At 51.9% G+C, this 25,348-nt stretch overlaps 1 protein-coding gene across 1 annotated transcript in view; it reads right to left on the bottom strand.

Annotated features, from left to right (window-relative positions):
* Positions 1 to 25,348, bottom strand: part of NPSR1 (neuropeptide S receptor 1) — a 114,293-nt gene that overhangs the window by 79,565 nt on the left and 9,380 nt on the right. Inside the window, exon 2 of the mRNA XM_036247210.1 lies at positions 17,937 to 18,069. Within this exon, the coding sequence (XP_036103103.1) occupies positions 17,937 to 18,069 (133 nt within the window). The remainder of the gene's footprint in view (positions 1 to 17,936; positions 18,070 to 25,348) is intronic.

Raw genomic sequence — 25,348 nt, forward strand, 5'->3', positions numbered from 1 at the left:
AGTACACCCCTGCGGAGGGGTGGGGAGCGGTGTGGGGTGCTCCAGAGAGAGAGGCAAGTACACCCCTGCGGAGGGGTGGGGAACGGTGTGGGGTGCTCCAGAGAGAGGCAAGTACACCCCTGCGGAGGGGTGGGAACGGTGTGGGGTGCTCCAGAGAGAGGCAAGTACACCCCTGCGGAGGGGTGGGAACGGTGTGGGTGCTCCAGAGAGAGGCAAGTACACCCCTGTGGAGGGGTGGGAACGGTGTGGGGTGCTCCAGAGAGAGGCAAGTAGACCCCTGCGGAGGGGTGGGAACGGTGTGGGGTGCTCCAGAGAGAGGCAAGTAGACCCCTGCGGAGGGGTGGGAACGGTGTGGGGTGCTCCAGAGAGAGGCAAGTAGACCCCTGCGGAGGGGTGGGAACGGTGTGGGTGCTCCAGAGAGAGGCAAGTACACCCCTGCGGAGGGGTGGGAACGGTGTGGGTGCTGCAGAGAGAGAGGCAAGTAGACCCCTGCGGAGGGGTGGGAACGGTGTGGGTGCTCCAGAGAGAGAGGCAAGTAGACCCCTGCGGAGGGGTGGGAACAGTGTGGGTGCTGCAGAGAGAGAGGCAAGTACACCCCTGCGGAGGGGTGGGAACGGTGTGGGTGCTGCAGAGAGAGAGGCAAGTACACCCCTGCGGAGGGGTGGGAACGGTGTGGGTGCTCCAGAGAGAGAGGCAAGTACACCCCTGCGGAGGGGTGGGAACGGTGTGGGGGCTCCAGAGAGAGGCAAGTAGACCCCTGCGGAGGGGTGGGAACGGTGTGGGTGCTCCAGAGAGAGGCAAGTACACCCCTGCGGAGGGGTGGGAACGGTGTGGGGGCTCCAGAGAGAGGCAAGTAGACCCCTGCGGAGGGGTGGGAACGGTGTGGGTGCTCCAGAGAGAGGCAAGTACACCCCTGCGGAGGGGTGGGAACAGTGTGGGTGCTCCAGAGAGAGAGGCAAGTACACCCCTGCGGAGGGGTGGGAACAGTGTGGGGTGCTGCAGAGAGAGGCAAGTACACCCCTGCGGAGGGGTGGGAACGGTGTGGGGTGCTCCAGAGAGAGGCAAGTACACCCCTGCGGAGGGGTGGGAACAGTGTGGGGTGCTGCAGAGAGAGAGGCAAGTACACCCCTGCGGAGGGGTGGGAACGGTGTGGGGTGCTCCAGAGAGAGGCAAGTACACCCCTGCGGAGGGGTGGGAACAGTGTGGGGTGCTGCAGAGAGAGAGGCAAGTACACCCCTGCGGAGGGGTGGGAACAGTGTGGGGTGCTGCAGAGAGAGAGGCAAGTACACCCCTGCGGAGGGGTGGGAACAGTGTGGGGTGCTGCAGAGAGAGAGGCAAGTACACCCCTGCGGAGGGGTGGGAACAGTGTGGGGTGCTGCAGAGAGAGAGGCAAGTACACCCCTGCGGAGGGGTGGGAACAGTGTGGGGTGCTGCAGAGAGAGAGGTAAGTACACCCCTGCGGAGGGGTGGGAACAGTGTGGGGTGCTGCAGAGAGCCACCAGCAGCCTCATTTTAGAGAGGAGGAAACAAAGGCGTAGTGGGAGCAAGTGCCTCCCCCAGGTCACACAGCTGCAGCGGTGGAGCAGAGGCAGGGAACAAAACGAAACCCAATTTCTCTAAAAGGAAAAAGCTTCCCTGAGAACAGAGTCCATTCCTCTCTGTTAAATTACTCCCACAGTGACAGGATCCTGCCTTCTTTTCCTGCCGGGGGCAGCGGGTTTCCTTTGTGAACGTACACCATCTCTCTCCGAGTGGGGACAGGACGGCGAGCCACTGTGGGAATCATCTAAATGAAGGCACCGCGTTCATTCCGGGCTGCCCCTGAAACTGGGGGTCCTCCACCTTCCTGCTGCCGCGACCTTTGTACAGCTCCTCGTGTGGTGACCCCGCAACCATAAAATTATTTCCGTTGCTACTTCATAACTGTAATTCTGCTACTGTTATGAATCGCCATCAGAAATAGTGTTTTCCGATGGTCTTAGGTGACCCCTGTGAAAGGGTCATTTGACTCCTAAAGAGGTCGCGGCCCACAGGTTGAGAACCGCTGCCATACAGCGATTTTGTAGCATCAAGAAGAGAGCACACAAATATCAGAAAAAGAATATACACTCCACAGCACCTTCGGTTCAGGAAATACTGTGTTCTCTTTACGTTTTATGGAATGAAAGATGAGAGAGAGGTAGTAAGACACTAGACAGCTGTGAAAAGAGAGACTGAGCAATTGGCAATGAAAAAGGTTCTAGATAATATAAAGAAAACAGGTTTTGAAATGATCACAGGAAAAGCAACTTTGAAGCTATTTTAGGAGCAAGAGTAGGGTTTATACTGCTAAGAATAATGGAATGAAAATCAAATAAATGATTAGGAAAAGCTTCATCAATTCTTCTAAATATAGAGTAATAGGATATTTACCAATTTAATTTTTTTTTTTTAGTTTAGAGAGGAAGAGAGAGATAGAAACATCGATGAACAAGAACATCAATTGGCTGCCTTCTGCATGCCCCCCACTGGGGATCGGGCCCACAACCTGGGCATGTGCCCTGACTGAGAATCCGACTGGTGACCTCTTGGTGCATGGGTCGATGCTCAACCACTGAGCCACACCGGCCAAGCAGACCAAGATAGTTAAATGATGACAGAGAAACACCATCATTAACTGATGTGTGCTTAGTTACTGCTCATGAACACAAAATCAGAACAAATGGAGATAATAAATATTCAGACATAAGAAAAATGATCTAAGAAATCACCTTAATCTACAGATCAAAAGAGCTTACTTGGCAAACAGCAGAACTAATAGAATGGACCAATAAATAGATACAACCAGGTAAAAGTATAAATCCTCAAAGAAAAAAATTGAGAAACAAAAACATTTGATAACCTATATTGAAAGAAATCCCAGGTGGACTTTAGACTTCTCCTTTGTATCATAAAATTCTGGAGTCAACACAACATTAGTGGAGATCTGAGTTGTGAATTCAATATACCTATGCATATACGATCAACAAAGATTTGACAAGAGATCCAAGAATACTCAATGGAGAAAAGCATAGTATCTTCAATAAAAGGTGCTGGGAAACCTGGATATTCACATGCAAAAGAGCAACACTGGACTCCTACCTTACACTGCTCATGAAAATGAACTCAAAATAGATCCCAGACAAATGTAAGACTTGAAACCGCAACACTCCTAGAAGAATACATAGGGGGACATCTCCTTGACATCGTCCTGGCAATGATTTCATGGATATGACACCCAGAGCACAAACAACAAAACCAAAATTCAACAAGTGGGACTGCATCGAACTGAAAAACTTCTGCGGAACCAAAGAAATGATCAACGAAATGAAAAGGCAACTTATGAAACAAGAAAATATTTACAAACCATCTACTTGAAAAGGGATTGATATCCAAGATCTATTCATATAAATCAATAGCCAAAAAAAGAAATAATCCATTTAAATTGTCACAGGACCTGAATAGGAATTCTTCCAAAGAAGCTATTCAAATGGCCAGTGGGCACCTGAAAAGGTGTTCAACCTCCCCAACATCAGGAAATGCACATCAAAACCACAATGAGATATCACCTCACATATGACAGAATGACTATTAACAAAAAGAAGAGATAACAAGTGTCAGTAAGGATATGGAGAAAGGGAAACCTTATACATCATTGGTGGGATTGTAAATTGGTGCATCCACTATGGAAACAGTATGGAAGTTCCTCAGAAGATTAAAAATAGAACTACCATATGGTCCAATAAGTTCACACTTTGGTATATATCTGAAGAAAATGAAATTTCCATCTTCAGGAGATATCTGCTCCCCCATGCTCATGGCAGCATTGTATACAGTGGCCAAGACATGAAAACAACCTAAGTGTCCATCAACAGATGAATGGATAAAGAAGATTTGCTATATACACACAATGGAATATTACTCAGTCAATAAAAAGGAGATTCCCTCATTTATGACAACACATAAATCTTGAGTGCAAAATACTAAGTGAAATAAGTCAGACAGAGGAAGACAAATACTGTGTGATTTCACTTGCATGAGGAATGTTAAAAAGAAACCTGAACTCACAGAAACAGAGAACAGATTGGTGGGGGCTGGGAGGGGGTGTTAGTGGAATGAGTGAAGCTGGTCAAAGAGTACAAACTTCTAGTTATAGATCAATAAGTTTAGGGGATGTAAAGTATAGCATCGTGACTATAGTAAACAGTACTGTGTTGTATGTTTGAAAGTTGCTCAGAAAGACGTTTTTAAAAGTTCTTAACATGCACACAGACATTGCAACTATGTGAGTGGACGGATACGAAACAAAATTACTCTGGCAATCATTTTTCAACATATATACATCGCTTTCGACACCTTGAGCTTACATATGTTCTATGTCAATCTTATCTCAATAGAGGTGAAAAATAGAAAAATGAAAACATGGATGAGCAGAATTAAAATAAACAAAAGGATTAAGTTTGCAATTCAAAAATTCAGGGGAAACAGTGGACGGAATCAGCATAGAAACGTCGTATTGAACTCCACGCAGGGCCCTGGACACCTCAGCGCGTCTGGTCTCACCCCCTCGCTCAATGTTCTGCTTTCAGATAATAAACAGGAGGGTTGGAGGGGGAAGAATTCCTTGGTTCGTTAGTAATGGGCTCTCCGCAAAGTGCTTTGAGGCAAAGCTAATTTATTTTACTAATATGAGAAGATTGGGCCCTTTCAGAAGAAGGAAGTTATTTGGAAGTGTGCCCAAAAATGTTTTCTCTTTCCTTCGCGAATGCTCAGTGGGAGCATCCTCATTAGCCCCCCTTCTTTACTGCATTTGCATAAAACAGACAAGGCAGTCTTGAAGATGATAAATGACTAATACGTTTTAATTGGCACTTTAGCTCAAACAGTCATTATATTTACCCCGAAAATTGTTAGAATCAAAAGTGCTAAAATTGCAGAATGTGCAGAAATAGCAACTTCGAGACCTTCTGATTTCTTTCTATTCTCCAGAGTAATCCTGCAGCGCAACTCTCTAGTGGATGTAGAGAACAATTAGTTACGAATTTTTTTTTAAATGAGTCAGAATGTGAAGGGGAAAGTGAGTTAAAACAGGTGCAAAATGGAAACACTTCCTCCACTCGAACGTTCTGGTAAGTGGTGTGTTCTTTGTTTTCACAAATACGTGAGCGCTGCCATAATCACAGTGGGACAAAGGAGGACAAATTAGGTTGGGATTCTCCTCTGACGTGCTGGCTACTAGGGAAGAACATGCTCCTTTTAAAATAAGCAAATTATACTCCGGTGTGTACGTACACATCATGAACAGGTCAGCAGAGAGAATCCCCGCCCTCCAGAACGGGGCAGGATTCTGTGACTGTCGCAAGCCAATATGGCTTTAGTTTTCAGGCAGGTTTTAAAACAACACTCAGTGTGGATCCCTGTTGGCGGCTGCTAGAGCATCTGTCTTACGAAGTTTTCCATCATCTTTTAGTCCCGAGTGACCTAAAAGGACATCGGTCGATTTGAAAGCCCGCAAAAGTGTCTTTCTTTGAGTAAGTCCAATGCTATCAATATTTCCTAAATAATAAATAATGCTCACAAGATCTAGTTGTGAAACTATTCATTGTAGATTTGTTTGTAAAAGGCAAGTTTTTTTTTTTTTGGGGGGGGGCAGAATATAAACAGCCAGTAATATAAAGTATAACATAAACTATAGTAAACGATACCATATTGTGTAGTTGAAAGTTGCTCAGAGGAAAGTTTATTTTGAAAATTTATTTTGGGAAATAATATAAAAAGCCAACAATTTTGGAAAAATTTCCTTTGGGAAAATATAAAAAGCTGACTATAATTTACCTACGTAGCCAGGCAGTCAGCTGTGGGCCGTCCAGTGTACGGAGGGAGGGCCCGGTGCCCAGAGGGCGGAAGGAAGGGGCAGGCGGGGAGGCAGCTCTCCCAGAGCTGGGCCACGGCGGCCACACAGACTCTCCTGGTCTGAACGCCTTTCTCAGTGGGAATGTGAAGGACACGCCGTGCCAGAGACCGCCACTCACCGCTCTCCTCTCGTTCTTCCCAGGAAAAGGGGACCTGCTTGTCTTCTGGCCAGGGGGCCCGGGTTTAAAACCAACCGAAAAAAGCAAGCAGGCAGCTCTTCCTTCCATTAGAGATGACAAATGAAATGCAAATGAAATTAATGGGTTGAGTTGTGGGGACGCCAGCTAAGAGGCGGACTGATGGCCGGCGGGGGCCCCTCGCTCTGCCCTCCTCCCTTCCTAGAAGGTGGGTACCACGGCAGGTCGAGCAGCCACTTCGAACCAAGGGCATCTTTGCCAAGAGCTGACCTTGAGGATGAAAGTCTTTTAATGGAGTAGAAATATAGAGGGGCCTGGGTCCCCAAAGGTAAGGGAACACATTATAAACCCTGACCGCTTACCTCCAGAATTCCTTACAGAAGATAAAGATAAATCCTTATGAACGGGAACCATCATTTTCTGGATTTTATGTATGTGCAGCTCAATCTCATTCCAATTGATTTCTTAACTAAATAAATAAAAGACCAAATGGAAATCAAAATGTTCCTCAAGGAATCACTCAAGGCTCCTGGTCTATAAGTAGGAGACTGTTCTCAAGAGGTGGGTCAATGGAAAATATGATTCAACGAAAGACTTTGGTGTTGCCTTACCCGGGAATACCTGTGAGCGCTGATTTTTCTCCCTCCGAATAAATGGTCAGGCAGAAGGTCTCTGAATACAATTTTAAATTTTTGTGCCACTGATAATGTCAGTTGGATCTGATGGTTTAAGAATAAGTTGAAAGCCCTGCCCGGTTTGCTCAGTGGTTAGAGCGTCGGCCCGAGGATCAAAGAGTTGCAGGTTCAATTCTGGTCAAGGGCACGTACCTCAGTTGCAGTTCGTCCCCAGCCCTGGTCAGGGTTGTGCGGGAGGCAATCAGTTGATGTGTCTCTCTCTCCCTCTTCCTCTCTATCTGAAGATAAAGAGAAAAAATATCCTCGAATGAGGATTAAAAAAAAATAAAAAAGAATAAGCTTATATGAGAAAGTTTGATCTTCAAAGCAAGATTTGAGAGCCAAAGACACACCCAAGTAAAGGACATTGTCTCGAATAAAAGAGCATCATCTATTCAGGGTGGCGATGAACTTCAAGATGAGCTTGCACTCCTCAGCAAGGAATTCAAAAGATTTTAAATTAATCACTCCATTCGTTTCATTTCAACGCGTAAAACAACTATAGTGGTAGCTTCACCAGACAGATCGACCGAGCAGTTACTCTGCCTCCCTCTGTACAAGGCCCTGCACAGATGTTATCTCATTTAATCCTCTCCCAACTCTGCGAGGTCTGCCCGCTTTTGGACTAGAAAACTGATATTTGGAGAAATTGTCACTTTTCCAAAGCCACAGAGCTGGGAAGTAGAATTGCTGGGATTCATACCCAAGTCTGAAAATATGAAATACTGGAAAAGCAAAATATTCACCCAAAAATGTGTGTGTAGAGGTTTTTGTGAACTGTTTTCAGTTCGTGGTTGGAAACCTGCATATGTGGAGCCCTTTAAGGTGTACATGGGTTTTCGGTTGGTCGGGTAGGTGCCCCAATCCCCAGGTTGTTCAAGAGTCAACTGTAGCCCTGGCCGGTTTGGCTCAGCGGTTGGAGCGTCAGCCTGCGGTCCAGAGAGACCCGGGTTCAGTTCCTACTAAGGGCACGTACCTCGGTTGCAGTTTGTCCCCAGCTCTGGCTGGTCATGCAGGTGGCAGCCACTCGATGTGTCCCTTTCACGTCGATGTTTCTCTCTCTCTTCCTCTTTCCCCCTCTCTCTCTTTCTGAACAAAAAATGGAAAAATGTCTTCGGGTGAGGATAAAGGAAAAAATAAAAGAGTCGACTGTATTTTAAAGAGTGATTTCATACAGTAGTTGATAGAAGAACAGATACTTTGAAAGGATCAGACTCCATTCAGAGTACTGATTAAAAGAAAAAAACAAAGAAATGATGCTGGATCGGGCCCTTTCCAAAATTGGGAACCATTTCATTTTCTTCGCCTTTATATAAACTCAGTGCTTCCCCCAAAGGATTTGAAGTAGGAAAGTTTGAAATGGGTGGAATCTGCCTGCAGTGACATTGACCACTTGGCCACCCCGGCAGCTGCCGCCCGGACCTTCCTCTTTCTAAGGGCTCTAGGAAGTTCATTCCGCGGGGAGGCGGCGGGCAAAGTGAAACATGGTATCAGAGAAGTTTCACTTTAACAAGCATCAGAGAAGTGGTTGTCCAGCGACAGACATTTCAGCTACTGTCCGCCGTGTTTGAGGCATTGGAGGGGGGAGGCAGGAGGGCTTCTAGGTGTCCTCCCTGCATGGTGTCAGCTGGCACGGCAACCCTGGAAACCCGGCACTGGCCAGCCAGACCTTGGCATCGCCGCAGTTTCAAACAGCCTTTGCGGTTTATATTCGGCTCTTGTATTCGACGTCTAGCTCCTTCCACATCCTCTAGCTGGTCAGTCTGACCCACTGACTAAGTACATGGGCACCAGGATCTCAGCTGGGTTCCGACTAGACAGGCTGCCACTATCCTGATGTGTGCCGAGGGGTCACCCACCGCACGCGTGGGCCTTGGGGAGGGGCGTCCTTTAATTATTAGAAGCTGAAGATGGGAAGAAAGACAATCTGGTTTGAATCCCTGGCCCACCACCCAGGAAGAGGTCCGGATTTCTCTGAGCCTCAGCTTCCATGTCCCTAAAGAGAGGATTGTGGCAGGGCCAGCTCACTGGACTATTGTGAGGATTGAATGAGATGATTTACATAAAACCTTCAGCACAGAGGCTGGGGCATGGTGAGCATTTAACCAGTTTGGCTTCCATTAGGGTGGCCCTGTTTGCTAATGACTTCCCCTGCCTTCTCACGTTAGCGCCCCAGGATGACCGACGCCCCGGATTATGCCGTCTCTGTAGGAGTCACCTGAGAACACCTTGCTGCTTGATCACACCCTCACTTCCTGCCAGCTCTGTCTTCCAGGTGAGCTCACTAAACCCACCTGAGCTCACTAAACCCACCTGAAGACTTTGTGGGGCCCCGTCACCCTCGACCCTCCACCGTCTCGGTGTTTTGCTGACCTGCGCTGCTTTTCATTCTTCCTTTAGACACAGTTTCAGCCCTCTCGACAAGTGAATTTCCTTGTTTGCCATGTTCCCACGTTCTCAGCAACACGTGGCCGTAGATTAATGTAAGTACCTGTTTTCTCACTTTCCACACCACGAGGCTGTGCATGAAAGGCGGTGGTGGCCTGGGCCACGCCAGCAGGACAGCGAAGGTGCTCGAGGCAAAGCTGCCCACCTTGGCAGGTACTGGCGCCCCCAGTCGCTGCCGCCGCGATTTCCTGCTTCCGCCTTCACCTGGGACCCCCATCCCTTCCGCCTTCACCTGGGGACCCCCCATCACTTCCGCATTCAACCTGGGACCCCCATCCCTTCCGCCTTCACCTGGGACCCCCATCCCTTCCGCCTTCACCTGGGACCCCCCATCCCTTCCGCCTGCACCGGGGACCCCCATCCCTCCGCCTTGCACACCTGGACCCCCCCGTCCCTGTCGCCTTCACCTGGGCCCAGCCCCGTCCCTTCCGCCTTCACTGGGACCCCCATCCATTCCGCCTTCACATGGGACCACCCAGCCCTTCGCCTGTCACCTGGGACCCCCATCCTTCGCCTTCACCTGGGACCCCTATCCTTCCGCCATCACCTGGGAAACCCCCATCCCTTCCTCGCCTTCACCTGGGACCCCCCATCCCTTCGCCTTCACCTGGGACCCCCGATCCCTTCCCGCCTTCAACCTGGGACCCCCATCCCTTCCGCCTTCACCTGGGACCCCCATCCCTTCGCCTTCACCTGGGACCCCCATCCCTTCCGCCTTCACCTGGGACCCCCATCCCTTCCGCCTTCACCTGGGACCCCATCCCTTCCGCCTTCACCTGGGACCCCCATCCCTTCGCCTTCACCTGGGACCCCCATCCCTTCGCCTTCACCTGGGACCCCATCCCTTCCGCCTTCACCTGGGACCCCCATCCCTTCCGCCTTCACCTGGGACCCCCATCCCTTCGCCTTCACCTGGGACCCCCATCCCTTCGCCTTCACCTGGGACCCCCATCCCTTCGCCTTCACCTGGGACCCCCATCCCTTTGCCTTCACCTGGGACCCCCATCCCTTCCGCCTTCACCTGGGACCCCATCCCTTCGCCTTCACCTGGGACCCCATCCCTTCCGCCTTCACCTGGGACCCCCATCCCTTCCGCCTTCACCTGGGACCCCCATCCCTTCCGCCTTCACCTGGGACCCCCATCCCTTCGGCCTTCACCTGGGACCCCCATCCCTTCCGCCTTCACCTGGGACCCCATCCCTTCGCCTTCACCTGGGACCCCCATCCCTTCCGCCTTCACCTGGGACCCCCATCCCTTCGCCTTCACCTGGGACCCCCTCCCTTCGCCTTCACCTGGGACCCCCTCCCTTCCGCCTTCACCTGGGACCCCCATCCCTTCCGCCTTCACCTGGGACCCCCATCCCTTCCGCCTTCACCTGGGACCCCATCCCTTCCGCCTTCACCTGGGACCCCCATCCCTTCCGCCTTCACCTGGGACCCCCATCCCTTCCGCCTTCACCTGGGACCCCCATCCCTTCGCCTTCACCTGGGACCCCCATCCCTTCCGCCTTCACCTGGGACCCCATCCCTTCCGCCTTCACCTGGGACCCCCATCCCTTCCGCCTTCACCTGGGACCCCCATCCCTTCCGCCTTCACCTGGGACCCCCATCCCTTCGCCTTCACCTGGGACCCCCATCCCTTCCGCCTTCACCTGGGACCCCCATCCCTTCGCCTTCACCTGGGACCCCCATCCCTTCCGCCTTCACCTGGGCCCCCCATCCCTTCCGCCTTCACCTGGGACCCCCATCCCTTTGCCTTCACCTGGGACCCCCATCCCTTCCGCCTTCACCTGGGACCCCCATCCCTTCCGCCTTCACCTGGGACCCCCATCCCTTCGCCTTCACCTGGGACCCCATCCCTTCCGCCTTCACCTGGGACCCCCATCCCTTCCGCCTTCACCTGGGACCCCATCCCTTCCGCCTTCACCTGGGACCCCCATCCCTTCCAGCTCCACCTGGGACCCCCACCCTTCCGCCTTCACCTGGGACCCCCATCCCTTCGCCTTCACCTGGGACCCCCATCCCTTCCGCCTTCACCTGGGACCCCCACTCCCTTCGCCTTCACCTGGGGCCCCCATCCCTCCGCCTTCACCTGGGACCCCATCCCTTCCCGCCTTCACCTGGGACCCCCATCCCTTCCGCCTTCACCTGGGACCCCCATCCCTTCCGCCTTCACCTGGACCCCATCCCTTCCGCCTTCACCTGGGACCCCATCCCTTCGCCTTCACCTGGGACCCCATCCCTTCCGCCTTCACCTGGGACCCCCATCCCTTCCGCCTTCACCTGGGACCCCCCATCCCTTCCGCCTTCACCTGGGACCCCATCCCTTCCGCCTTCACCTGGGACCCCCATCCCTTCCGCCTTCACCTGGGACCCCCATCCCTTCCGCCTTCACCTGGGACCCCATCCCTTCCGCCTTCACCTGGGACCCCATCCCTTCCGCCTTCACCTGGGACCCCATCCCTTCCGCCTTCACCTGGGACCCCCGTCTCTTCCGCCTTCACCTGGGACCCCCGTCCCTTCCGCCTTCACCTGGGACCCCCGTCCCTTCCGCCTTCACCTGGGACCCCCGTCCCTTCCGCCTTCACCTGGGACCCCCATCCCTTCGCCTTCACCTGGGACCCCCATCCCTTCCGCCTTCACCTGGGACCCCATCCCTTCCGCCTTCACCTGGGACCCCCATCCCTTCGCCTTCACCTGGGACCCCCATCCCTTCCGCCTTCACCTGGGACCCCCATCCCTTCGCCTTCACCTGGGACCCCCATCCCTTCGCCTTCACCTGGGACCCCCATCCCTTCCGCCTTCACCTGGGACCACCCATCCCTTCGCCTTCACCTGGACCCCATCCCTTCCGCCTTCACCTGGAGACCCCCATCCCTGTCCGCCTTCACCTGGGACCCCCATCCCTTCCGCCTTCACCTGGGACCACCCATAAAAATCCGCCTTCACCTGGAGGACCCCCATCCCTTCCGCCTTCACCTGGGACCCCATCCCTTCCCGCCTTCACCTGGGACCCCATCCCTTCCGCCTTCACCTGGACCCTCATCCCTTCCGCCTTCACCTGGACCCCCATCCCTTCGCCTTCACCTGGGACCCCCAGTCCCTTCCGCCTTCACCTGGGACCCCATCCCTTCCGCCTTCACCTGGGACCCCATCCCTTCCGCCTTCACCTGGACCCCCATCCCTTCCGCCTTCACCTGGGACCCCCATCCCTTCCGCCTTCACCTGGGACCCCATCCCTTCCGCCTTCACCTGGGACCCCCATCCCTTCCGCCTTCACCTGGGACCCCCATCCCTTCCGCCTTCACCTGGGACCCCCATCCCTTCCGCCTTCACTGGGACCCCCATCCCTTCCGCCTTCACCTGGGACCCCCATCCCTTCCGCTTCACCTGGGACCCCCATCCCTTCCGCCTTCACCTGGGACCCCCATCCCTTCGCCTTCACCTGGGACCCCCATCCCCCGCCTTCACCTGGGGCCCCCATCCCTTCCGCCTTCACCTGGGACCCCCATCCCTTCGCCCTTCACCTGGGACCCCCATCCCTTCCGCCTTCACCTGGGACCCCCATCCCTTCTGCCTTCACCTGGGACCCCCATCCCTTCCGCCTTCACCTGGGACCCCATCCCTTCCGCCTTCACCTGGGACCCCCGTCCCTTCGCCTTCACCTGGGACCCCATCCCTTCGCCTTCACCTGGGACCCCCATCCCTTCGCCTTCACCTGGGACCCCCATCCCTTCCGCCTTCACCTGGGACCCCATCCCTTCCGCCTTCACCTGGGACCCCATCCCTTCGCCTTCACCTGGGACCCCCATCCCTTCCGCCTTCACCTGGGACCCCCATCCCTTCCGCCTTCACCTGGGACCCCCATCCCTTCCGCCTTCACCTGGGACCCCCATCCCTTCGCCTTCACCTGGACCCCATCCCTTCCGCCTTCACCTGGGACCCCAGTCCCTTCGCCTTCACCTGGGACCCCCATCCCTTCCGCCTTCACCTGGGACCCCATCCCTTCCGCCTTCACCTGGGACCCCATCCCTTCGCCTTCACCTGGGGACCCCCATCCCTTCCGCCTTCACCTGGGACCCCCATCCCTTCCGCCTTCACCTGGGACCCATCCCCTTCGCCTTCACTGGGACCCCCATCCCTTCGCCTTCACCTGGGACCCATCCCTTCCGCCTTCACCTGGTACCCCCATTCCCTTCCGCCTTCACCTGGGACCCCCATCCCTTCCGCTCTTCACCTGGGACCCCATCCCTTCCGCCTTCACCTGGGACCCCATCCCTTCCGCCTTCACCTGGGACCCCCTCCCTTCCGCCTTCACCTGGGACCCCCGTCCCTTCCGCCTACACCTGGGACACCCCCGTCCTTCCGCCTTCACCTGGGACCCCGTCCCTTCCGCCTCACCTGGGACCCATCCCTTCCGCTTCACCTGGGACCCCCGTCCCTTCCGCCTTCACCTGGGACCCCCATCCCTTCCGCCTTCACCTGGGACCCCAGTCCCTTCCGCCTTCACTGGGACCCCGTCCCCTTCCGCCTTCACCTGGGACCCCCGTTCCCTTCCGCCTTCACCTGGGACCCCCGTCCCTTCGCCCTTCACCTGGACCCCCATCCCTTCAGCCTTCACCGGGACCCCCGTCCCTTCCGCCTTCACCTGGGACCCCCGTCCCTTCCGCCTTCACCTGGGACCCCCGTCCCTTCCGCCTTCACCTGGGACCCCCGTCCCTTCGCCTTCACCTGGGACCCCATCCCTTCGCCTTCACCTGGGACCCCCATCCCTTCCGCCTTCACCTGGGACCCCATCCCCTCGGCTGTGGCCCACCATCCGGAATCGGCTGCAATCTTCTTTTTTTTTTTTTTTTTTTTTTTTATCCTCACCCGAGGACATTTTTCCATTTTTTCCTCAGATAGAGTGGTAGGGAGAGAGAGAGAGAGAAACATCAACGTGAAAGGGACACATCGAGTGGCTGCCACCCGCACAACCAACCGGGGCCGGGGACAAACTGCAACCGAGGTACATGCCCTTAGCGGGAACCGAACCCGGGTCTCTCTGTACCGCAGGCCGATGCTCTAACCGCTGAGCCAAACCGGCCAGGGCTCGGCTGCAATCTTCTGATGCGCCTGGTTCTTTCCCTTTGTCAGGGCCTGAATGCTTGTGTCCTCTCCAAAATCCGTGTTTTGAAGCCCCAACCCCCAAACATAACTATTTGAAGATACTGCCTTTGCAGAAGCAGTTCATGTCCGTGTGGTCATAAGGCCAGGACTGTGATCTGTTGGCATTCGTTTTCTGATTAGAAGTAACACCATGGAGCCTGCTCTCTCTCTCTCTCTCTCTCTCTCTCTCTCTCTCTCTCTGCACAGGCACAGAGGAAGAGGCACATGGAGAGGTAACAAAGGCAGCCCGCTCCAAACCAGGGGGGGCGCTCTTCCCGGGACCCCACCATGCTGGCACCCTGCCCTCAGACTTCCAGGCTCCAGCACTGTGTCAGTCAAGCTATTTAAATGTGATATTTAAGCCACCCAATCTATGGTGTTTTATTATGGCAGACTAAGCAGACTTAGTCCTTGATGCCAAGAGAAAAACACCTATAAAATTATAGTCATATTTATGCAAACGTATTCCATAGCAGGGACACAGTAACAACAACATCTTTGTGTGATAACGACTCTGTCACGTCGAGTCTGAGCCAGCAGCCTCCGCTCTAATGTCACCCTCATAGGGCCTGGGTCTTGTCAATGTTTTTCCCTCATGGAGAGAAGCCCAGCACGTGGTCTTCTGATGTGAATCCGAGTGGTAAGCAGTGTGAGCTGACTTTCCTTTTCCCTCGAATCTAGTGCTTGTCTGAAAACCAGGAAGACTTCAGGTTGCATGGCTTAGATTTGACGGCGTTAGAAAGATTTCCTCAATGTTTTTATTCTCATTGTTCTTGTTCCCTAGGCATATATTGGTTCGATTTTTTTTTTTTAATTCATAATAAAAGAAACTGGAGAAGAAAGTCCTAACACAGCAACTTCTTTAAAGAGAATGAATTGTGAAACTTTGTCAAACACGTGATCTGTCTAAACCATTGTCAGTGCTAAGCTCTTCACCTCCCTGCTCTCAATGTCCCCACCCCCACCCCCAAACGCTTAATGCTCTACTCACCTGTTGAAGGTGGGAGTCAGACTTTAGGGGCAGGCTAGCATTTTATAATGGAACAAGATTTCCGAATTCTGATTTAAAAATTTTACATTGGCAGTTGTAACTCAGTGGCCCTGAGGCCACGTGTGGCCAGCTCACGTGGTTTGCATGATGAGCACAGCCTTCCACACACGGAGTTTGCACGCCGAGAGTGGGGCCTCCAGACCCCCACTACCCCTCATCTTTGTCCTCGTCTCTTCCCCAGGCTCCTGCCCCTTTACCTCGCTTGCCCACGCCAGGAGGATTGGCGGTGGCAGCTTCCTCTCTGCGGAGGTGGCATGTTTCATAGGTACACTTTTACTGAAACAGACCACACAGAGGGCACAAGTCATAAGTATATCATTTGGTGAATTGTCACCAAGGGAACGCATCCATGGGATTGTAGTCAAGGCCATTATTCACTCTAGAAGTCCTCCTGTCTTCAAAGCAAATGCCAAGACAAAGCTTGCCATAAGACAGATGGACATTTATAGGAGGGAGAAAGCAGAATGGTGAAGACAGGACACAAGGCACACCGAGGAGTTTCTGGTGGAAGCTGAAAGGTTTGAAAATATATAATATTTAATTTTAAGAGATTTGATTTTCTATGGTGCAATCTCCTCTCGCTGCTTATAACATTTGGTAAAGTCTTTTAAATATAGAAAGTCATGTATCTGTGGATGGTTTCAGAGAAAAGGGAGCTCAGTGCTTCCTTACTCTCAGCACGAAATAAAACCAAAACCCAAATCCAACATGGAATAGGGAACTCAAATCAGAGTTATATAAATCTCAAAGAATAGCATCCTTCAGTGATACCTGAGTAACCTTTAGAGACTTATTCAAGACTCAGATATTATTCTCTACTCCCTTGCTAAGACATCTGAGATCATGGCGACATGTAATTGGAAGAAACTTTGCTATCTTAAATAAAAAGTTAGCGCAATCTTAGTCCCTTGGCAAAGCTCACCTCTCCAAGACTTCTTCATTTGAGATACTCCTGATCTGACCCCTTGAGTTTTTCCAACAGGGAATCAACAAGTAAAAACCAGACTCTAGAACATTCATGAGACATGAAGCCCAGGTTCATACAGCAGACAATAGAGTGGAATAGAACACACAACTTTTCTCTTTGACAATAGATGCTGAAATGTCAGTTGTTCATTTATTGATTAATTTTGACTTGACTTTAAATTCCAAGCTGATATCTTGGCCACCTTGAAGTGCTTACCCTTTGAAAGAACACGTAGCTCTGTAGAATGTTGGTTACCTCATGGTAATTGAGGAAACATAATGCAAGTAAGTCATTACATCCTCATCCAGGGATGTTGCATCTCAGTATTTGCTGGATATTCTAAATTACCCTTTCCTTTTAAGATTCTAAGAATTAAATCATGGGACTCCAGGTTGTAGGAACAATTGAAGGAGTTTTCTCCCATCACAACTCCTACCTCTGTGACAGGCTCCTCATAGCATCTTTACACTTCTGAAGAGGGCCTTTGTTTTTCATGCTGGTCACTGTAGCCTAGCTCAGGCAGAGAGGGGGACTTTCAGGTTATTGACAACGTATGGCTAAGGTTCTCTTGTAAGTTACAGTGTTGTATTTTTCTTATATTGTGGCTCAAGACTGAATTTCCAAAAACTCTCCACTGCCATTACCACAACACGGTGCCACCTGATAAGGGTGAAATGTACCATTACCAAACAGCCCTTCCTGACTGTCTTCTTGTTAGTGCTTAATACTAACAAGATTGCTTCTTGTTAGTGCTTAACACTTATTTTCTTTTTTGCATTTGGCCTACAGTCTGATTCAAATTAAACTCCTATGACAGCTACCTTGTCCCCAGAGCTCAGGACCCTCTGGGCGTCTCATCTGCCCACTTCCTCCTCTGGCCGGTGGAATCGGACTCTCCTTTTGGGGATGTTTTCCTACCAATGTGAACTCAACCCATCTCTGTGGGGGTCTTTTTTTCACAAATCATTTTCAGCTTGAAATGCTTCACCATTCCCCTTCTAGGTATCATGCATCCACATTTCAACTCTACTAGTCATTCTCCAAATCCACATGTAAGCATCTTAATCCCGCTTATTATCGGATGCCCTTATGCCATGCCCATAAGTGCAATGTAAGTGGTGTTGCAAGCTACTTACACTGCAAAAGCGATGCCCGTGGACTTAAACCTGCAAAGTACTTGAGACTTCATATTTTTTATTGACTAGAAATAATTCTGGTCCATTTTCTTGGATCTCTTCTTAAAGCTCAGAGTATGGTATGATATGGTAATATCACCTTAGTAAACTAGAGAGACTGCTGCGTTCTAGAACCCTTTGGTGGCGCTGATATTGGTGTTTTCAACTCTGTTGTGCAGTGAGTTATTTTTATAGTGGAATCTTATGGATATCTAAATGTGTTAAATTTGCTGGAAGAAACATTCAAATATAGGTTTTATGTCCCTATTGAAATCACTCCCAAATCTGCTCAAGCTTTTTGGATGACAGGTCATCTACTGCTTCTACTGGTTAAATCATTGAAAGCAAGAAGCCTTAGGACTTTGGCACACGGCTCATCGCCCTGCCACCTGCACAGCTCCTTACCTGTGATGGCCAGCTGAGTCACAAAGAAGGTCATTCTCGACTTCCTCTTCCTCCTCCAGGTGGAGAACAGCACAAGGGAGTTTCCAACGACGGTGAAGACAAAGAGGACCCACAGAGTTATCAACTGCTCAGTCTGCGAAAAACAAGCAACACCAACCAGGGCACCGTGAGCACTGGGGTACTCTGCAGAATGCAAGGCTTGGGCTTCGGGGCTGGGAGGTCTTCCTGCTGGTCTCGTGCTCCCCACCTGTCAAAGCTCTACTCTCAAGAGACTAAAGACCCTGTTCTTAGTGGAAAATGGTGCAACCTTTAAAAAATATGTCAAGAGATCAAAAAAGTACATATTCTTTGGCCAAGCAATTTGAAATCTATGTGCAAGAATTCAAGGCATGAAGAAGAACACTGCAGTCACAAAGATGTGTGTATTTCTTGGCAGAAGAAATGGGAAATATTTAAAGATAACAGGATAGTTAATAAAACTTTTCCGTTCAGTGAACAGCCATGAAGATTATGGAGCAACATGAGAAGCGCTCATAGTGATAAGTGGGAAAACATGATAAAATTATACATCAGGTATGATTACGACTGCAAAATTATACATGTAGGAAAAAGACTGAAGTATGCTAAAATGTTAGCAGTGGTTATTTGAGGGTGGTGTGATTATGGGTTATCTTATTCTTTTTCCTTTGACAGAATTTTATGAGATAGTAATATTAAAGTTCTACTGCATAATGTATCACTAGTAAAAATAGGGGGGATAAGGGAGGAAGCAAGAATGTTACTCATTTAAAATGCCATGTCCTTCATAAAAGGTTTCCCAGAATCCTTCAGACGGGCTTGCACCTGTTCCAAGTCCATAGCCCCAAATAAGCAGAGGCAAGGGCACCGGATGGGCTGGACGCAGGGCTGGGCTGTGGATGAGAAGCTTGGGGCCCAGGGGACCAAGGGGACCAAGGGGACCAAGGGGACCAAGGGGCAAGCCCAAAATCAGACGCCAAGAGACCTTAGACCAGCAGGTCTGGGCAGAGTCCCAATCAGAAAGCACAGTCTGGGACCGGAGTCTCGGGTCTGACCCTATGCAGGAGACAGGAGAGTCCAGAAAGCCCCTGTGGTGGGCAAAGCTCACCCCTGTGGTGGGCAAAGCTCACGTGCACCTGGCCAGGCTGGGGTGCCCGGATGTTTGGTCAGGCAGCAGCGTGTGACGCTGCTGTGAGGGTATTGGACGCGATGAACAGCCACAGTCCCTTGACTTGGAATGAAGCAGGCACCTTCCACTCTGGGGGGGCTGTGCCCAAAGAGCCGAACATCTTCAGAGCACAGCCGAGGGTTCCCAGAGGGAGTGTTTGCCAGGAATTCTGAGGAGCATGGAAACCACGCCGGGCCCCCAGCTGCTGCTCCTTTCATGGGGTTCAGTCTAGCCAGCCCCCGCGATCCCGAGTGAGTTCCTTAGAACAAGCCTGTCTGTCTGTCTGTCTCTCCGGAGAACCCTGAAGACACATTCCCTGAGTGTCCCAGGCGGCACGAAAGCACTTTTTTCTATTAAATTAATCTTAAGTTATTCAATAACAGATGAATACATTTTTCTTTAAAAACCGTAACAGTTCAGATAAAACTCAAATCCCTTTGGCCCCCACTCTCCATCTTGATCAACTCCCCTCTCCCCGAAGGGGAATATCATTTTGATTACATTGTGTTCCCTCCCAATCCTTTGACTGCTTGTACACACACGTACACACGCTAGTGTTTTGTGTGTGTGGCTATCAGTTTGATATTTACTGTATATATTGTGCAACTTGTTTTTCTCGGTCAGTCGGAGAGGTGGCTGAATAAAAGGTGATACTTTCATACAATGTGGTAAATAGTTCAATGAAAAGAACAGGATGAAATTGACTGACATGAAGAACGTTGACGACATAGGGAAGCATAGAGACCGAGGGGAGGGGCCGGCAAGCCCAGGTTCTGCCAGCCCTGAGCCCCCGCCCCGACCCCCCCCTCCCCCAGCACTGAGTGGGGGCCTCGGGCTGCCGGGTGGAAACCTGAGCCGTCTGCTGGTTCCGAGCTGGGGCGGGTGCAAGGTGTTCCTCTACCCTCGTGCGCTCGAAGGCCAGGCTGGAGCCGGCATCTCCCCAGGTTGGCACGTTATCAAGCCGATATTTAGGTCCTTCATCGCAGACTTACGGGTGGGGTCCTGACGTGGGTCCCGGGTGGGGTCAGAACCTTGGAGCCCCAGGCCGGTGGGAGTCAGGGAGGGTGGGCACTGCAGTGGCCGGGGGCAGGGTGGTGCATGCCTGGAGTGGGGCACCGCAGGTGACGACCTCTGCCCTTGGCGGGTGCAGGGTGGCAGGTACCCCATCTCCGGCATGCTTTAGTCACCTCCCACTTGCAGGGCGGGTCTGAGCCCAGTGGCAGGCCACGCCCTTTTCCTCGGTCCTTTTCCGACCAGAGGGATGACGTTCTCCTGGCTGACTCCTCTGTCTCGCGGTCGAGCTCTGGGCGTCGTTGTAAAAGCATCAGGCGTGGAGACTACTGTGAAAAGGGCTATTCTGAGTGAGCGAGGGGATGGGTGTTGTAAGCGCATTCTCTCCTCTGAGATAGGAGCCGGCCACCTGTGTTGTCAGGAGCAGCAGGCGGATGAAGCATCTCTGTCCCCACTACAGTCCTCACCAGCTTGCTCTGGGGAAGAGGATGGTGTCCTGGGGCGGGGGGGCTTTGATTCCGGAGAAGATGAAGGAGCTGGCAGTGTGGCAGATACAGGCACGCAAAGTCCTCCGGAAAATGCAAATGAGGGATTTTCCAAGATTTCCTCCTGCTTCTTTCAGTGAACCCATTTCATAGGAAGACGCATTTTGATGCTTTCAATTCATTTCTTTTTTCAAATTACAGAACACGATCGCACCTGCAGCTCTCGGCCGGGGCAGCGGGGGTGGTTATTTCCAAACGCGCCCAGCGCCCAGCCAGTCTCTGCGGAACTGTCAGCCTGAGGAAGAGGGACCGGCAAAGGCGGTCCACTGGTGATGCCCTTTGCCTGATCGGAAATGCAGACGAGTGGGGAGGGGGTGGGTCTGTAGACGATGGAGGCAGGCTGCTCGCTGGCCATGGTCCTGTCAGGAAGGTGCTGGGTACAGGGTTGTTTCCTTGCTGAGACTGTCCGCTCCAGCACCGCTTGGCCCTGCCCAGCGGCTCACATCCCTCTGCGGGGAGAAAGCCGGTGCCACCAGTCTCCTGGGTGACATCTGCAGCCTTTGGGGAACTCACAGCAGATTTCTTTTTTTTTTGGTACATGCCCCTAGCAGGAACCGAACCCGGGACTCTCTGGACCGCAGGCCAGGGCATTCACAGCAGATTTCTGCTCCCTGGGGCCTGTGCTTGGTTCTGCCTCCAGACCCAATGCAGTGAAGCCCCTGGGGGGCCAGGCTCCCTGGCTGATCTCAGGGACACACTCACTACACTTTAAACACTTCCACGCAGGTGAGTGTCCTCCCTGCCCTCGGAGCCTCAGCCCTGCGCACCTCCTAGGGACCTCCCCTGCCCTCGGAGCCTCAGCCCCGCGCACCTCCCAGGGACCTCCCCTGCCCCCGGAGCCTCAGCCCTGCGCACCTCCCAGGGACCTCCCCTGCCCCCGGAGCCTCAGCCCTGCGCACCTCCCAGGGACCTCCCCTGCCCCCGGAGCCTCAGCCCTGCGCACCTCCCAGGGACCTCCCCTGCCCACGGAGCCTCAGCCCTGCACACCTCCCAGTGACCTCCCCTGCCCCGGAGCCTCAGCCCTGCGCACCTCCCAGGGACCTCCCCTGCCCTCGGAGCCTCAGCCCTGCGCACCTCCCAGGGACCTCCACTGCCCCGGGAGCCTCAGCCCTGCGCACCTCCCAGGGACCTCCCCTGCCCTCAGAGCCTCAGCCCTGCACACCTCCCAGGGACCTCCCCTGCCCCCAGAGCCTCAGCCCCTCGCACCTCCCAGGGACCTCCCCTGCCCCGGGAGCCTCAGCCCCGCGCACCTCCCAGGGACCTCCCCTGCCCTCGGAGCCTCAGCCCTGCGCACCTCCCAGGGACCTCTGGTTCTCCTGCAGGTGGGCTCCGATGTTCTGTTTCTCACCCCAACTTGTTTTAACTAAAATGACTCTGAAGGCCTTTGGATGAACATTGAAAAGAGGAGGAGATTGAGCAAGTAAATTCAGGTACGTTTGAGCAAGAAGTCATGTTTTTTCCAGATAATATTTTTCATGCGTCCCTTTTCCTAGCTTTCTCCTGTGGTTGGTTTTAGACCGCATTTCCAGAAAAACAACACTATAGAGGCTGAACGGTTCGTTGTCTGCGCCCTGCATTGGTGATTTCGCCGGTCCCCACATTCAGGTTCTGGAGATCAGGGTTTCCGCTGACGGAGGAGCCCCGTGGCCCCCCATGGACACGGATGTCTGCTCTCTTCATACGCTCGTACCGAACAGTCCCCACCCAGGCCTCCAATCTCTTCACAGGAGGCTAGGGGCTCAGGTCTGCTCGGGGGGAGCACACATTGACAAACACCACAAATCAAATAACCCTGGTGGCTTGTCAGGGAACTGGAGTGGGGCTCGGGGGCTGGCGCGGTCAGCGCAGACCTGGCCCAGACCTGGCCCAGCCCCTCCTTAGGAGCCGGGGGTGACCTGAACAGACCTGTTCTTGCTCCTGAGCGATGTCCACGGGGCAGGCTGAGCACGGCCTGTGGAATCGGCCCTTCCTCCCACGAGGGAGTTTCCTGCTGGGACACAATCTCACCTGACCTCATCAACTTCGGGAAATTTCCAGATGCAGGAAGTCCCCCACTGTTGCTTTCTGGAGTCTTCCTAAGAGCCATGTTTCTTTATTTGTTTATTAATTGATTGAATATCAGTGAACTGTCTACAGTGTTAAGATGCTGGCACTGCAAGGGGGAATAAAATGTGGAGGGGGACAATTGCACTCAGCCACTTCTAAATCCTGTTCCATCAAGTAGGGTCATTATGTATGAAAACACTTAGCTGTAAGTGTTCTTTAATTTATTCATAGCATTCTTTTTTGTTTTTAAACCCTCACCCGAGGGTATTTTTTCCCACTAATTTTTAGAGAGAGTGGTAAGGGAGGGAGGGGGATAGAGAGAAAAAGAAGCATTAATTTGAGAGACACATTGATTGGTTGCCCCCCGCATGTGCCCCTACCAAGTCCAGGGATTGAACCTGCAACCTAGGTACATGCCCTTGGTGGGGCATCGAACCTAAGACCCTTTGGTCCATGAGCTGGTACTCTAACCACTGAGCAAGGACTATGCATAGCATCCTTCCCAGCACGCCACATGCACACACAGCCCAGGGTAAGAGGCGGGCTGGGAAATTTACGGGAATTGAGGAAACCAGGTCAGAGGTGTCCGAGCATCACAGTCAGGTGAGCGAGTTGGTACAAAGGTGGGGAGGCTTTGACACCAGGCTTTGACACCAGGCTTGGGATCTGATTCTTTGCCACTTGCTCGATGTGTGATACATGGGTGAGAGCCTCTCCGAGGCTACTTCTCATTGATAAGATAGAGATAAAAATAAAATCTGCCTCAGGATACTTGTGACAGACAATACCATGATGACAGTGAAGATTTCTAGACGGTGCCTGAAGCATAGTATACATACAATAAAAAGTGTTTTATCGGCTGCTGATAGGTTTGGGAAGTGACTAATAAATAACTCACAACCCTTTAAGAACAATGCTCAAATTCACCCTGTTCATCCTATTGTCTAGTGGAATTTCACCTGAGCCTACCAGGCACCCCCCCCCCCACCTCCACCCAGGTACTCGAGATGTCCCAACACGGGTCTCAGAACTATTGCAGAATATAGTTGGGGATTAACTGCTCCCTAGTGGTCACATGAGGAAAAATCCGGCCAGGTGCAAAACGCTGAGTTCAACGGGAAATCTGGGAGTTTTTCAATGATGAAAGACTAGAGTGTTTTCGACTCAGTTACATGGTTGTGGTTTCAAGGCTAATTTGTTTTCAACCTCAAGTTATTGAGGCCATACGGTGACCAGCTCTCTGCAGACCAGAGCATCGCAACATGGGCTCTAGAGGGTGAATTCCAATGTTCCTTTGATGACGTCAGTACTGCCACAGGGCGGACACCTGGGATTTGAGTCCAAGGGATATGTTTCTAAGGTCAAAAGGATGCCCCTGAGGACAGGCATGGGGTCTGGGTCACTACTCCTTTTAGGAGGTGCTTAGTAAGCATCCGTGGAAGGCTGTGTGGATGACGACCCGTGAAAGGTGCTTAGAAGTCTCCTAGACAAGGTTATCTGAAATGAGAATTATCTCAGGAAATACAGGATATTTAGTTGGGTGACTCTACTTGGAACTGGATAGGTCAAACTTGTCTGGAGAGAAAGATATCATTTCCCCAAACCCGAGGCATGATGATCCTCTTTCCCAGTGGAATCCTGGAAAACGGAAAAAAAAAAAAAAAAATGTCTAAAAGATCTTTCAGAATCATGCAGTGAATGGGAACTTACATTCTTTGAGCAACTCCGTTAATCTGGCACCTGACTTACTCAGTTGGCACCGTATAGTAGGTGATCAATAAATGTGTGTTGTTGGTTGATTGTCCTGTGCTGGGCATTGTTTGAGATGCTTTATTTACCGCCGACTTCATCCTTACAACCTGATGGATGAGAGGTCACTGGCCTCAACCTTCGGGAAGATATGAGGCTCTGAGCAGTTACTAACCTGGTTCATCACGGATGCAGCTGAGATCCAAATATTATTTCACCTAACTGGAAAGTCCATGTCCTGCTTTACTCTAGTGGTTTTCTGCTCCAACTTGGGGCTGGAGAGGGTGAAGCTGCCTCATTTACTTTCAATTTTCAAGTGGAAACAGATCTTTATTTTCCTTCTTAACCCAAACTTGCCTAAAGCTGGTTTCTGAAGCTGGGTCAGTTTCGTGACTGTTTCCCCCAAAGCTGAGCAAAAGGTCAGTGCTCAATATGTGTTTGAAGGGACAGACACTAGAGCCACGTATGGCTTCTACATGAGAGACAGTCGTCCTAAATGTCACACAAGATGCAGCTACACCCTCTGGCCCAGGATCACAGAGCTCTCTGCACCCCTCACATTTGCATGGTTCGTTTTATGACTGTTATTCCTGTGATGTTGAAGATGAATATCTCAGACACAGAAAAGAGCAAATATATTTTCCTTCCGAAGAGAGGAAGTGAAGTCTCAGAAAGGTTATAATTCAGCCTCCGTCCTCAGCGAGTGGGCAAAAAAGCCATGCTGTCTTGTCATTGACACCTGGTACCACCTGTCATTCACAGCACCCAGCCCCCGAGGCTGCTCAAAGCCTCATTAATTTGCGGAGGTGGATTGGAAATATCAAGAGCAAAGATCTGAAAACATCTAATTCCCCTGAAGATGAATCACCATGTAA

This window comes from Molossus molossus, unplaced genomic scaffold, assembly GCF_014108415.1.
Source record: "Molossus molossus isolate mMolMol1 unplaced genomic scaffold, mMolMol1.p scaffold_m16_p_7, whole genome shotgun sequence".
In the NCBI taxonomy this organism is placed as follows: domain Eukaryota; kingdom Metazoa; phylum Chordata; class Mammalia; order Chiroptera; family Molossidae; genus Molossus; species Molossus molossus.